Raw genomic sequence first — 15,756 nt, 5'->3', positions numbered from 1 at the left:
ACACAAAAGTAGTGCAGAGGAAATTTAGGGACCACTTGTGCAGGGTTCAGGATAGTTTTGTCCCACTGGGATAAGGAAAAAATGGTAGGAAAAGAGAACCATGGCTGAGGAAACAGGTCAAGCAACTAGTCAAGAGGAAGAAGGAAACATATGTTAGATGTAGGAAGCAAAAAACAGGATGGGCTCATGAGAAGTATATGGTGTCCAGGAAGGAGCTTAAGAAAGGACAAGAGAGCTGAAAGGGGGCATGAGAAGGCCTTGGCATGTAGGATTAAAGAAAATCCCAAGGTGTTCTATGCATATGTGAAGAACAGAAGGATGATGAGTAAGAAGGTGGGGCCTCTAAAGCATAAAGAAGGCAACATGTGCTTGGAGGCAGAGGAGGTTGGGGAGGGCCAAAATGAGTTACTATTCACACCGGAAAAGGATCTTGATTAGGGTAAGGTCAAAATTAAACAGGCCTGTGTGCTGGCCAATGTGGACATTAAGGAAGAGGAAGTGTTGGATATTTTTAAAAACATCGATTGATAAATCCCCAGGGCCGGACATGATATACCTCAGACAGCTGTGGAAAGTGAGAGAAGAGATAGCTGGGGCAGTAGCTATGATCTTTAAATCCTCTTCGGCCGCAGGGGAGGTGCCGGAGGATTGGAGAATGGCCCCTTGTTTAAAAAAAGTAATAGGGAGTATCCTGGGAATTGTAGACCAGTGAGTCTTATATCAGTGGTGTGCAAACTAATGGAGAGGATTCTTAAGAATAGGATCTATGACCATTTGGAGAAGTACAGTCTACTCAAGAATAGTCAGTATGGCTTTGTGAAGAGAAGCTCATGCCTAACAAGTCTAATTGAGTTTTTTGAGGAGGTAGCAAAATAAATTGTTAAGAGTACTTGGATTTTATCAAGGCATTTGACAAGGTCCACCCCGAGATACTCATCCAGAAAGTCATGAGGCGCAGAATCAGTGGAACCTTGGCTATGTGGATAAAAAAAATGAGCTTGTAGGAAGAAAGCAGAGAGTAGTAGAGAAGAGCCCTGGAGCTCAATGACTAGTGGAGTGCTGTAGGGATCTGTCTGGGTCCCCTGTTCTTTGTGATTTTTATAAGTGACCTGATGAAGAGGCAGAAGAATGGGTGACACAAAGGTTGGAGGAGTTGCGAATGACATGAAGGCTAGAGGAGTTGTGGATGGAGCTGAAGGTTGTTGAAGGTTACAAGTGGATATGGACAGGATGCAGAGTTGGGCAGAAAAGTGGAAGATAGATTTCAATTTGGAAACGTGTGAGATAATGCATTGTGGAAGGACAGACCAGAAGGCTGTGTACAGGGTTAATGGTCGGTTACTTAAGAGTGTGGATGAACAGAGGGACCATGGGTTCAAATATATACATACTTCAAGGTCGCCACACAGTTTGATAAATAGTTAAAAGGCCTATGGGATGCTGGACTTCATTAATAGGGGGATTGAGTTCTGGAGTAAAGAGGTCATGTTGCAATTCTACAAATCTCTGATAAGACCACACTTAGAACATTGTGTTAATTTCTGGTCACCTCCTTATAGGAAGGATGTGGAAGCTATGGAGAGGAAACAGAGATTTACCAGGATGATACCAGGATTGGAAAACAAGTCTTATGAAGCAAGCTTAACAGAGCTGAGACTTTTCTCTTTGGACTGTAGAAGGATGAGAGGAGACTTGATAGAGGGCCACAAGATTATGAGAGGCATAGATAGGTGGACAGCCAGCACCTGTTTCCCAGGGAAGGATCAGCAAACACCAGAGTACAAAGTTAAGGGAGGAAATTTTAGGGGAGACATCAGGGGTAAGATTTTTTTAGTCAGAGAGTTGTGGGGGCCTGGAATGCCTTGCCAGGAACAGTGGTGGAGGCTGAAACATTGGGGGTGTTTATGAGATTTTTAGACAAATACATGGATGAAAGAAAAATAGAGGGTTGTAGGGTAGGGAGGGTTTAGTACATTTTTTTAGGAAGGAATATATGGGTTGGCACTTTTTGTTAACGAATGTGATTGGTTCACCCCCGACATTTTGGTCCATTTGCAGGGAGAGAATGATGTGCCAGTTGTGTATTATTCCGTAACCCTCCCATTGGTGGTTAAAGGTATGCCAGGCTGCTTACAAGCTATGACTGCAATAGTGGAAAGCATTCATATTGTATTAGACCATACCTACGTTGTTCTCCTGCTGCATGCAATGGTATTACTGCTCAATTCCTCCACATCCAATCATTTTGTGGCATCCTGGCAGACCAGTTATGAAATTGTCTCATCCTAATTAGACCTTACAGCATTCTCCAGCAATCAACCCTGCCACATTCCTGCCAGAACCAACCAATAAGGGGATCAAGGATGTTTAACATGAATGCACCACTCTCATTACAACTGTTACCTCCCCTCGACCCGACCTCTTGAATTAGCATTCGAAGAATGTAGATCTTCGGTACTACATTGACAGTTCCCCTTGTCATTCTGTAGATAATGTTCTTGTAGACAGTTATGCAATTATCTCACCCTTTGAATTCGTTAAAGACTTTGCTGTTATGCAAAGCACCTCTGCTCAGGCAGCTGAACTTTTTGCAGATACAAGCTTTCATTCTCGCACAGGACTGCTCTGCTAATATCTATACTGACCTACGTTATGCATTTGGGGTGGTCCACGACTTTGAAGAGTCATGAATGCATTACTTCATTGAGCCAGTCCATCAAACATGCCTGTTTAGTTCACAATCTCCTCAATGCCATTCTCCTTCCGCTACATATCGCGATAATTAAATATGAGGCTCACAGTAGGAACAACCCTATTTCCATGGGCAACACTCTAGCTGCCTATCCCACCAAGCAGTTGATTTACTTCAATAACTGCTTTTACAGTCACTGGCCAAAGCCAACTATCTCCCATCCATTTCTTTTTCTGAACTGCAGCAAGCCCAGAATGCAGCCTTATTTCAGGATGTGCTGGGTGCACCCTGACTAATTACCTGTTTTCCTGGTTAATTTGGAGGCTCACATGGGCAAAGGAGGGATGCTACATGATATTACCCTGTGATAAGTTTGCACTGGGAATATCAGTAACAGTAGGCAGGGTGTGTCATTGTCAACAGCACAGTAAAGGCAGGATGCCAGGAAAATTTGATCACATGCCTGGTCCTGACTGGTTGCAGATTGATTTCATACATATGCCAGGCAGCAAACAATTCAAAGATTTATTGGTTATGGTTGATATGTTCTCTCACTGATTGGAAGATTACTCATACTAGAACAGTTGTAAAAGACCTAATGAAAGAGATAATTCTGCGATTTGGTATACCTTTGGCATCAAAAACATTCAGAGGGGGAGGAGTCACGTGATGGAGTAGTGGCCGGTCAGGGAATTCCAGCCCTCTCCCGAAAAGTTGAAAAAAAACGCACAAAACACAAAGGTACAAGATTAAAAATTAAAACAAAGTAAAAATAAAGGTGAGAAGAAAATGGCAGCGAAGAGAGAAAAGTTGAAAACAACAGGAAGAAGAGAAGAAGAAAGAACGTCGGAAGAAGAAGGTGAAGGCCTTACCTGTCCGAGGAGGCCCGCCGCGGAGAAAGAAGCCCGCTCCCTCAGGTCAGTGGAAGTCCCGGGCTCGGGACTACAAAAATGGCTCGCAGAGCCGAGTAAAAGTGCGCAACCGTGCATGAAAAAAAACACATTGACGGGAGGGGGGAACAGCTGTGGAGTCGATCTCCACAGCTGAGAGAGACACCTGCAACACAGCAACAGGTGCAGAATACAGAAAATAACGACAACAAGAAAGAAGAGGGTAAAAAGAAAACAAGGAAACAACAGATGGTCAACCCAGAGGAAGAAGAAGAAGAACAGAAAGAAATGGAAGAAGAAGAGAAAGGCAATGGATATATCTTTTTTTAAAGAATATATGGAATCAGTGAAAGAATGGCAATTACAAGAATTTAATGAGATAAAAAGAAGAATTAAGAATGCAGAAGAAAAAATGAATAAAATAGAAATGGTCATATCAGAGATAGGAAAAAGAGTGGATGATGTGGAAGAACGAGAAATAATCGTAGAAATGGAAGTAGAGGACTTAAAAGAGAAATTAGAAGAATCTAATAAAAAAGTTAAAGAGGCATATGAGCTGTTAGCTCAGAAGATAGATATAATGGAAAACTATAATAGAAGAAATAATATAAAGATAGTGGGCCTTAAGTAAGATGAAGAAGGCAAGAATATGAGAGAATTTATAAAAGATTGGATCCCCAGGGTCATAGGAAGACCAGAATTACAGGAAGAAATGGAAATAGCGAGGGCACATAGAACACTAGCCCCAAAACCACAACCGCAGCAAAAACCAAGATCCATTTTAGTAAAATTTTTAAGATATACAACAAGAGAAAATATATTGGAGAAAGCAATGAAGAAAATAAGAGAAGACAAAAAGCCACTGGAATACAAAGGTCAAAAATTTTTTTTCTATCCAGACATAAGTTTTGAACTCCTGAAAAAGAGGAAGGAGTTCAATACAGCAAAAACAATCTTATGGAAAAAAGGATATAAATTTATGTTAAAGTACCCAGTGGTACTTAAAATAGTTATTCCAGGGCAACAAAACAGACTATTCTCGGATCCAGAGGAAGCACGAAAATTTGCAGAACAACTACAAAACAAGAGAGAGATGAAGACATGTAATGAGAGTAAAAATGACCACGAACTATATGTATGTGTGTATATGGGACAAAGGAGGAAAAACCCAACACCCAACCCCAACCAACAAATTTTCCCCTGCAACCGCTGCAACCGTGTCTGCCTGTCCCGCATCGGACTTGTCAGCTACCATTTACCCCCTCCATAAATCTTCACCCGCGAAGCCAAGCCAAAGAAAGAATATATATATAATATTTATATATATAGATGTGTATGTATATATGTGTATACATGAGTGTATCCGTATTTAGAGGAAAATATATAGAGTATAGATAAGAATTAATAAGGGAATGAAAGGGAATAGAGGGAATAAGGAGGGAATTAAAAGAGTGACCTTTGTTATATATGAAAATTGAAATCTTTTCCAGGGGGCGCTGGGTGGGGAGGAGTTACGGTCACTGCAAAATCAGTTGACGCTTGCGAGTGAATTCGCAAATCCAAATGGAATGGGGAGATGTGGTTGCCCGGCAAGGGATAAAGGGCAACTCAGGAGGGGGAGGGGAGAATGGGGTTAAAGAAGTTTTAAGTAGGAAAATAAGGAAAACGTTTGATGTTTTAGAAATGTTGTCTTATAAAGTGTTCAAAACAAGAAAGCAGAAATGGATAAGAAGGAAAGGTGATGATGGAGAAACAGAAAGGGAAGATAAACAAAGTATGGAATGGCTACGTTGAACTATATGACTTTAAATATTAACGGAATACATAACCAAATCAAAAGGAAGAAACTACTAAATTTACTGAAAAAAGAAAAAATTGATATAGCATTTGTGCAAGAAACACATTTAACTGAATTGGAGCACAAGAAATTAAAGAGAGATTGGGTAGCAGCGTCATATAATTCAAAAGCAAGAGGAGTAGCTATATTAATCAGTAAAAATATACCAATTAAAATAGAAGAGGAAATAATAGATTCAGCAGGGAGATATGTAATGATAAAATGTAAGATATATTCGGAGTTTTGCAATCTACTCAATGTATATTCACCTAACGAAGCAGATCAAAAGTTTATGCAAGATATTTTTTTGAAGATAGCAGATACGCAAGGGAACATATTAATAGGAGGGGATTTCAACCTCAATTTGGATTCAAATATGGATAAAACTGGGAAAAAAATTAACAGAAAGAACAAAGTAACCAAATTTATAATTAAATCGATGCAAGAAATGCAACTTTTGGATATATGGAGGAAACAACACCCTAAGGAAAAGGAATATTCACATTATTCGGGTAGACATAAAACATACTCAAGAATAGACCTATTTCTGTTATCAGCTCATATGCAAGATAGAGTAAGAAAAACAGAATATAAAGCTAGAATATTATCGGACCATTCACCCTTGAAATTGACAACAGAGTTAGAGGAAATCCCTCCAAGAATGTATAGATGGAGATTAAACTCCATGCTACTTAAAAGGCAGGATTTTAGAAAATTCATTGAAAGACAAATTAAAATGTACTTTGAAATAAATACAGAATCAGTGAAAGATAAGTTTATACTATGGGATGCAATGAAAGCGTTCATTAGAGGGCAAATAATAAGTTATATAACCAAGATGAAGGAGGACTACAATCAGGAAACAGAGCAGTTGGAAAGGGAAATAGTAAATATAGAAAAAGAATTAGCAATGAAGGAAGATACAACTAAAAGAAGAGAATTGGCAGATAAAAAAATAAAATATGAAACACTACAAACATAAGGTGGAGAAGAACATAATGAACACAAAACAGAAATATTATGAACTAGGGGAAAAAACGCATAAAATTCTAGCATGGCAGCTTAAGACAGAACAAGCTAAGAAAATGGTATTGGCATCAATGAAAAAAGACAAACAAATCACATATAATCCAACGGAGATTAATGAAAACTTTAGAGAACTCTATGAACAATTATACCAACTGAAAACGAAGGGAAAGAAGGCAAAATAGATGAATTTTTAACTAAAATTGAACTACCAAAATTACAAATAGAGGAACAAAATAAATTAACAGAACCATTTGAAATAGTAGAAATACAAGAGATAATTTTAAAAAACTACCAAATAATAAAACACCAGGAGAGGATGGATTCCCAATAGAATTTTATAAAACATTTAAAGATTTATTAATTCTTCCCCTCCTGGAAGTAATCAACCAGATTGACAAAACACAAAGCTTACCAGATTCATGTAAAACAGCAATAATTACAGTAATACCAAAGCAAGGGAAAGATCCACTTGCACCAGCGTCATATAGACCAATATCATTACAACACAGATTATAAGATAATAGCTAAACTATTAGCAAACAGATTAGCAGATTATGTACCTAAAATGGTAAATCTGGTTGCCTTCCTTGTAGTATGACTGCGTGTGGAAACCCCAGCCACATCCTCTCCAGCAATGACTGGAGGTCGCTGGCCGGGGTTTTCCCCAGTCCATAATGTATTAAATTCTCCCAGTACATCAAGTTGTATAGGTTCTTGTATCTCAAGAGATGCAGTTTGCAGCGCCACCTCTACAGATGACAAATGCCTTTGAGTAACTCTTTGTTCTAAAGGCTGTTTGGCGCCCTCTTTAGGGGGCTCTACCGATGTAATATAGAGCTCTACATCCGAACACTGTACCTCACTCCTGGGATCCATTTCACGCTGAGTCCCGGTGTCTTTCCTGTAGGTAGGCTCCAAAACTTGAACTTTTGGAAAATGTAGTTTTTTGATGATCTGTTGTCATTTTTTTTTTTGCTCTTTTCCACCAATTGTACCATCATAAGTTAAATTAACAGCACTGAAATTATCTAAACTTTTAAAGAATTTTAACGGGCATTTCTAGAGAAAACAATAAGATAGAGTCAGGAGAGGACTGGAAGGCACGTCTGATCCTTACGCCATCTTGCCATGCCCCCCGCCTTTGACAGAGTAGAATGGAATTATTTATTATTTATTCAAAGTATTGCAAAAATTCAGTTTACCAGAGAAGTATATTAATTGGATTAAAGCATTATATAAGAGGCCATTGGCAAAAGTGACAGTAAATGGATATATATCAAAGCAATTTAATTTAAGCAGATCAACAAGGTAGGGATGCCCACTATCACCCTTATTGTTCGCGTTAGCTATATAACCACTAGCAGAATTGATAAGAACAGAAAATAATATAAAAGAGATAAAAATAAAAGATAAGGAATATAAAATCAGTCTATTTGCGGATGATGTTATAGTATACTTAACAGAACTAGAACTATCAATAAAAGAATTATATAAGAAATTGAAGGAAATATGGAGAAGTGTCGGGTTACAAGATTAACGTAAATAAAAGTGAAGCAATGCCAATGAATAATGTGGATTTCTCAAAATTTAAGAAGGAATCACCATTCAGATGGCAAATGCAAGCAATAAGATACCTAGGTATACAAATAAATAAAAATCTCGGCCATCTATATAAACTCAATTATTATCCATTAATGAAAAAATTACAGGGCGATTTAGATCATTGGAAAGATTTACCACTAACACTAATAGGAAGGATAAACTGTATTAAAATGAACATTTTCCCAAGGATACTATACCTATTTCAGGCATTGCCAATACACTTGACAGAGAAATTCTTCAAGGAGTTAAAGAAAATAATAAGGAAATTTTTATGGAAAGGGGGGAAACCGAGGATAGCACTAGATAAATTAACAGAATGGTATAAGAATGGCATATTAGAGTTGGCCCGCTGGCCGCCGCGCAAGTATAGCACATGCACAGCAGCAAGCACTACCGTAGTAGTTTTTAGCACTTCCACAGCAGGCACAGCAGTACACCGATATAGTTAACGGGAAAGTTAATTAGATATTCACAGCGGTGCCGATACAATGGACCTGACGCCTAGCTACAACGGACCCGCCGCCTAGCTACAACGGACCCGCCGCCTAGCTACAACGGACCCGCCGCCTAGCTACAACAGACCCGCCGCCTAGCTACAATGGACCCGCCACCTAGCTCCATGTGGCTGGACCTCCGCGTCTCCTTGAGCTTCATCTGTGGGCGGGTGCTGCTGGGCATCGGACTTTCTGCTGGGGTGGAGGTCGCAGACGAGTTCCACCCCTTTCACGGTATTCCCGGTGAGATGGCGAGACCAGCGGGGACTCCTTGGGTTGTAGGCGGCGGTTGTGGCAGGCGGAGGCGGGGGCGGAGGAGGGAGAGGGGGCAGGGGGGGGATGCCGCTCGGGTTTGCTGGCTGGACTGGGGAGGGCTCCCTGCAGACCTCCGCTCCCAGGCATGCTTCTCGGCAACGTGCGATCCTTGGCTTAAAGGCTAGAGAGAAATATTATTTATTGAATATTTTATTTCTTATTTGTTAATGCTTCTAATGGAAAGAGTTTAACCAAAACTATTATTAAACATTTATTTTAATAAGAAAAAGTTTAACATTACATATGTTGAGAGAAAACATGCAGATGTTGTTGAAAATTTTCAATAAATATTTAGTTCGGCCCACGACTTAGTCCAAGTTTTTAATTTTGGCCCTCGGTGAATTTGAGTTTGACACCCCTGCTTTAGAGAATGGGAAAAAAAAGGGATCAAAAGAATAGAAAATAGTTTTTCAGGAAATAGATTATTATCCTTTGAACAAATGAAGGATAAATATAATATAACTCAAGATACAGTGTTGGCATATTACCAATTGAAATCCTACTTGAAGGACAAATTAGGAAGTAGTCTGAGGTTACCAGAGGGAAGTAACTTTGAATATATGATTACAGATACAATGACAATCAAAAGATTTATAACAAATATGTATATTAAACTGCAAGAAAAGGAGAATGAGGAAACAAATGGTAAAACTAAACAAAAATGGGAACAAGATTTAAATATAAAGATAAAGAAGGAAACATGGGAGAAGTTATGCTCTGGAACGATGAGGAATAAATACGAGGTTACGAATGATACAATATAACTGGATACACAGGCTATACATTACACCTCAAAAGTTAAATAAATGGGACCCAACAGTATCTGACAGATGTTTTCGTTGTAAAAAAGAAATGGGAACAACAATTCATGCAATCTGGACATGTGAGAAAGTAGAAAAATTTTGGGAAGATCTAAACCAGATATTAAATAAAATTACAGAAAACAATATACCAAAAACCCAGAGATCTTCCTCCTAAGTAACATAAAAAATAAAGAATTTGGACTTGATTTGGATGGTGCACAAAAAAGATTTGTTAAGATAGCTCTAGCCGTAGCAAAAAAATGTATTATGTCAACCTGGAAATTGGAAGATAATTTGAGAATACAACAATGGTATGTAGAAATGAATAAATGTATTCCATTAGAAAAAAATAACATATAATTTAAAAAATAATATTGAAATATTTGAACAAATATGGGAGCTATACATGAAACACAATAGAGAAAACCTACCGGGGACATCTACCACCTAAATTAACGAAAGGAGAAGGAAATGAAAAGAATTGACTCAGTGGAATTTCTTGTTTATCTTTATTGAATGACAACAATGTTTGACTGGTTTAATGTGTCTTAGAATTTGTACTTTAAATGAATGGGGGGGAGGTAGGGAGGGTGGGATGGGAGGAGGGAGAAAATGACACTATATATTTGAAAAGGAAAATGTATGTATCTTGGTCAGTGTGGTTTATGGTGTGAAAAATAAAAAATTTAAAAAAACATTCAGAGGGCTCATTTTGCTCATGTTAGTAAAAGGCCTGCTGAAGCTCTTGGTGGCAATTACATATCTCACATCAGCCTCAGTCCTCTGGAATAGTGGAATGGTTGAATGGAGAATGTCAGAGACATTAGAAAGGTTTGTTCACACCATAAGTTCAGCTGGCCAGACATTCTGCACATTGTAATGTGCATGTTAAGGAATAGGCAGAATAGGTTGACAGGGTTAACTCCTTATGAGATATTGATAGGTCGACCCACGTCTACTGGATCTAAACCTCTTGTTACTCAGAACAAAGTAGTCCTTACTTTGACAGATCAGGCTACCTTAAGTTATGCCCAAGCCATGTGTGAAACAACTCTGAAAATGTACTCTTAGATTCGAGATTGCCAAAAAACATTAAGCAAGGGAAACATTGAACTCTTTTAAACTGGTGCTATGATTTATGAGAAAGCCATTACTCATGATCCTTTCTCCTCTTCCAGGTGGAAATGATCCTACCTGGTATTGTTAACATCTTGGACAGCTGTGAAAGTGAGGGAGAAACTTGACTGGATTCACATCAACAGGTGAAAAAGTCCTGTAGCTTGCAATCACAATATTAGTCATTGTCATTTATCAAAGCTCTATGGCATTTGACCATTTATTTAAGAAATAAAATGTGTCAAGAAAGGTTGCTGATAGCCAGTACTGTTGAGCATTTTATTCCTGTATAGTCCCACTTCTTGAAATTATCAGATTTTCAGACAAGGTTAACCATCTCAGAGCAAGTAGTCAATACGAAAATTAAATGATGAAATGGTAGCTATAACAGCAGTTTCCTCCAGAATGGGATGGCCCTAGATTCATTACTAGCAGAGAAGGGAGGCACTTGCACCTTCATCTGGAACTCCCTTTTCATGAAACAGGATCAATAAACCTATAGAATGCAGAAAATAGGATAAGGGCATGTGAATGAAAGCGAAAATAGACTGGATGTGTTGATCTAAAGCAGGGATTCTATGGTGCATGCAGCAAAAGTGGCGCATTGGATGATTGGAAGTGGCACATTGGATGATTAGAAGTGGGGTACTGGATGATTAGAAGTAGTGCATTGGATGATTAGAAGTGGGGCACTGGATGATTAGAAGTGGGCATTGGATGATTAGAAGTGGCGCATTGGATGATTAGAAGTGGGGCACTGGATGATTAGAAGTGGGCATTGGATTATTAGAAGTGGCGCATTGGATGATTAGAAGTGGGGGACTGGATGATTAGAAGTGGGGCACTGTTTATTAGAAGTGGCGCATTGGATGATTAGAAGTGGGGCACTAGATGATTAGAAATGGGACACTGGATGATTAGAAGTGGGGCACTGGATGATTAGAAGTGGGCCACTGGATGATTAGAAGTGGGGCACTGGATGATTAGAAGTGGGCACTGGATGATTAGAAGTAGGGCACTGGATGATTAGAAGTGGGGCACTGGATGATTAGAAGTGGGGCACTGGATGATTAGAAGTGGGGCACTGGATGATTAGAAGTGGGGCACTGGATGATTAGAAGTGGGACATTGGATGATTAGAAGTGGCGCATTGGATGATTAGAAGTGGGCACTGGATGATTAGAAGTGGGGCACTGGATGATTAGAAGTGGGGCACTGGATGATTAGAAGTGGGGCACTGGATGATTAGTAGTGGGCACTGGATGATTAGAAGTGGGGCACTGGATGATTAGAAGTGGGGCATTGGATGATTAGAAGTGGGGCACTGGATGATTAGAAGTGGGGCGGGCAATGGATGATTAGAAGTGGGGCACTGGATGATTAGAAGTGGGGCACTGGATGATTAGTAGTGGGCACTGGATGATTAGAAGTGGGGCACTGGATGATTAGAAGTGGGGCATTGGATGATTAGAAGTGGGGCACTGGATGATTAGAAGTGGGGCGGGCAATGGATGATTAGAAGTGGTGTATTGCACCCCAGTAATAATAATAAAGGAAGCTTACTCATGCAAAAACTATTAACTAAAAAACTGATTTGTGGAAAAAAAATCTATAAAAGGAATTAGAATAGCTAGGAGCTGGAAATGGGGTTTACTGAGAATAAATCTAAAACTTTGCAATTATTTTTAGTGATTTTATTATTTTGCACATATATTTTGGCGAATGTTATGTTCTTTCATGTCAATCAGTTTTCAATTTAAAAGAATGTTCAAGAGTCAAACTAGGAAAGATGGATTTTGTTCTGTAGTCATTCCATAATTTTTCAATCCACATTTGATACTTGTTTGATTCTGAGGTGCCAGGCGTCTGCACCAATGGTCCATCGCAGGTTTTTCCCAGCCAGTTTACAATCAACACTCGTGCACCACAGAGTTGTGCTTTGTCCATCCTTTGTGAACATTTGCAGTAATGAATTTAACTCCAAACACTAAAAGTTTGGTGAAATCAACACAGACTCAAAAGTCTCAATAAGGTAATTATTGTTTATCTAATTTTTATATTAAATCAATATATCACGTAAAAAAAATGCTAAATAAAATGTCTATATTAACGTATTTTTAAAAGATTTGAATGGGGGTACAAGAGTTGTATGGCACATCTGAACTCATGCGTGAAAAAATTGAAGCTGGAATGTAAAAGGTTAGTCACCCCGATCTTAAGGATTAACAATAGGGTTCTGTGGAAGAAATTTCACGCAGAGATGTTGACACTAACATAGTTGGCAAACAGCCCGTTTTGGTGCAGCGCCTGGACCCAGTTGGTTATGTTTAGCGAGACATATTGTTTAGAAGCTAAATCGTTGCCATGACTTTAGTCAAGGACGCTAACAGTGGTTTATGATTTTTATTTATAATTAGACAAAACTAAGGTTTTAATTAAAAACTGTTGTGAAGGTCTAGTTTTCAAAGTTTTTGATTAAATAATGTGATGATAATTTCTGTAAAGACTTGTTTGTCTCTGTATAAATATAAATGCTTGCAGAGGTAGATTTTAGAGTCAGATAGCAGTGACAACTGCTGTTCACTGATTTATCATCAAGTTTATCATCATCTGATTGCACAAGTACTTCACTTCAGGTCCACCTTCCATTTTAAAATAGCTAAACTGTTAAAAAAGAACCACAGGTTAGGCTAAGAATCCCATGTGGTTTCAATCCAACTGGATGGGATTGAAAACCTTCATTTTTCAAATTCAATCCTATCAAGGCCAAAATGTAGGGCAGTGTGTTTTAATATTGATTGTTCTCACTGTTTTGTTAATGTTTTTTCAAAATGGTACACATTTACTTTAACTGGAAAATCAAGTCCTGTTTATTTTCATCTGGTTGTACAAGTACAACCTAATGAAACAGCATTCTCCGAACCTCAGTGCAAAACATGCAAACATACAAGACGTAACACACCTGCAGACAAACAATACATATGCAGGATAAGTATTCATCGAAACATATAAACAAACATTGATTCATAAATATGAGAGTCTCAGATGGTTAATGTGAGGAGTTCCTTTGGTCATTCAGCCTTCTCACTGCCCATGGCAAGAAGCTGTTTCTCAGCCTGGTGGTATTGTCTCTGATACTCCTGTATCTTTTTCCTGATGCTGTGTGTGGGGTGGTAGGGGTCATCAATGATTTTGTGCGCCCTCTTCAGACAATGATCCCAGTGGATCACATCCTTGGGGAGGAAGGGAGGGATTCTCCAGTGATCCTCTCTGCCACTCTTCTGGTCACACCAATCCATTTCTCTGCAGAAATCGTTCCGCTAGCCAGGAAGCTCTCAATAGAGCGTCTGTAGAAGGTTGACCTGATGGTAGTCTTGCCTGCTTCTGTCTTCTCAGGAAGTGCAGTGAGGAGATGTTGTGTGTCCAGGATAGTTCACTAGTTAAGTGAACTCCATGGAACCTGGTTTTCTCTACTCACTCCACTACAGAGTTATAGATGTGTAGTGAAGGGTGGTCGTTCCTGGTCCTCCTGAAGTCCACAATCATCTCCTTCCATGTTGAAACTCAAGTTGTTACTCTTGCACCACATCACAAGCTTTCCCATCTCTTCCTTGTTGTCAAACTCATTGTTATTGCTGATGAGGCCAATGACTATTGTGTCATGCGCAAACTTTATGATACTGTTTGAGCTGGATCTGGCAAAGCAGTTGTGAGTCAGTAGCATGAAAAGGAGAGGACTGAGCACACAGCCTTAGGTATGCCAGTGCTCAGTGTGATGCTGCCTGACATCCTACTACCGACTCAGACAGACTGTGGTCTTTCCATATGCAAGTCCAGAATCCTGTTAGAGGGGTGTTGAGAAAAATCTATATTTACTTTACAAGTTGAAATTTTGCATTTGTGGAAGAAGAAAGAAGTGATATCCTTCACAGTTGTTGATTATTCTGGGACCTAAACAACAGACCTTAAGTTACAAAGTCACAGCAAGAATGATTAAATCTCAAGAAATAGCTTGACTGCTTTTTGTCTTACTACTGTTATTTTCTTGGCATTTGCAATTACATCATGTAAATGAGATTTGACTTTGTAATTTTTTTCTTAAAATGTTTGGGAAAGGTTTCTCAAGAAAAATATGATGATGGTTTCTATTGATGATCATAGAAATATTCCATTTGTTCTGGATTTTTTTTTACAATTAATTATCTTAAACATTTTATTCTTTATAATGGGTAAACGTTTGAGTAGACTTGATGACAATTTAAATCCTCTACAAATAAATAGGGATAAAATTCTTCAAAATTAGTTATTGACACAAAATTAATAAAAAACCTATCTTGCATTTTGAGCACAACTCAGTGTTAAAAATTACAACATTTGGTACAATAAATTTTCAACAAACCCCGTAAAATAAAAATAATCTACAATATACAAGTGCAATCATCAAATTAGCATTTAAATAGCACGTTAGCGAGAATTCACAATCACAGTAATATAGTAATCTTTCAGGACTCTTGGCACATGCAGTGCATTATGATTTAGTGATAGGTAAGGGTGGAAACACCCTTTTATTCTGTCCAAATAGGCACTCAGTATTGTCCATCTGATCAACCAATGTCCCACAGACCTAACTCATATTTACAACTGTCATTCTTATTTTTCAGTTGATCAAATCCTGATTATTATTCCAATATATAATTATTATCACACATTCATTTGAGGTTCCTATGAAAAATCTATTCTGAAAAGAAAATTAGTATTTCACGATCAAATATGTCCATATTTTTCTGCAACAATGTAGTTATGGAGTGCCCATTAAAATGTAGAAAGTCAGAGCGACAATTAATAGCAAGCAGAAGGGAGAAGAAAAGGTTTGAAAAGCTGCAGAAGGCATGAACACATCTTCATACTTGTAAATGCTGACCACATCTTCAGATACTGGTGGAGAGTCAATGTCATGTCGAGTAATTGAGCCTTTTGG

General features: G+C 38.6%; 1 protein-coding gene and 1 long non-coding RNA gene across 3 annotated transcripts in view; one reads left to right on the top strand and one right to left on the bottom strand.

The window, feature by feature from the left end:
* LOC138751364 (uncharacterized) overlaps positions 1-15,756 on the top strand; it is a 33,765-nt gene that overhangs the window by 5,156 nt on the left and 12,853 nt on the right. Inside the window, exon 2 of one of the 2 annotated variants that reach the window (XR_011349868.1) lies at positions 10,841-10,924. This is a non-coding gene — a long non-coding RNA (uncharacterized lncRNA). Of the gene's footprint in view, positions 1-10,840; positions 11,043-15,756 lie in introns of those variants that run through there. The other variant, XR_011349867.1, reaches the window with a different exon arrangement.
* The window catches only part of LOC138751363 (DOMON domain-containing protein FRRS1L), a 30,734-nt gene continuing 30,163 nt past the window's right edge, over positions 15,186-15,756 (bottom strand). Inside the window, exon 5 of the mRNA XM_069913545.1 lies at positions 15,186-15,749. Coding sequence (XP_069769646.1) covers positions 15,577-15,749 — 173 coding nt within the window. The 3' untranslated portion in view covers positions 15,186-15,576. The remainder of the gene's footprint in view (positions 15,750-15,756) is intronic.

This window comes from Narcine bancroftii, chromosome 1 (genome assembly GCF_036971445.1).
Source record: "Narcine bancroftii isolate sNarBan1 chromosome 1, sNarBan1.hap1, whole genome shotgun sequence".
Taxonomy (NCBI): domain Eukaryota; kingdom Metazoa; phylum Chordata; class Chondrichthyes; order Torpediniformes; family Narcinidae; genus Narcine; species Narcine bancroftii.
This window is presented reverse-complemented; position numbering and strand designations above follow the sequence as displayed.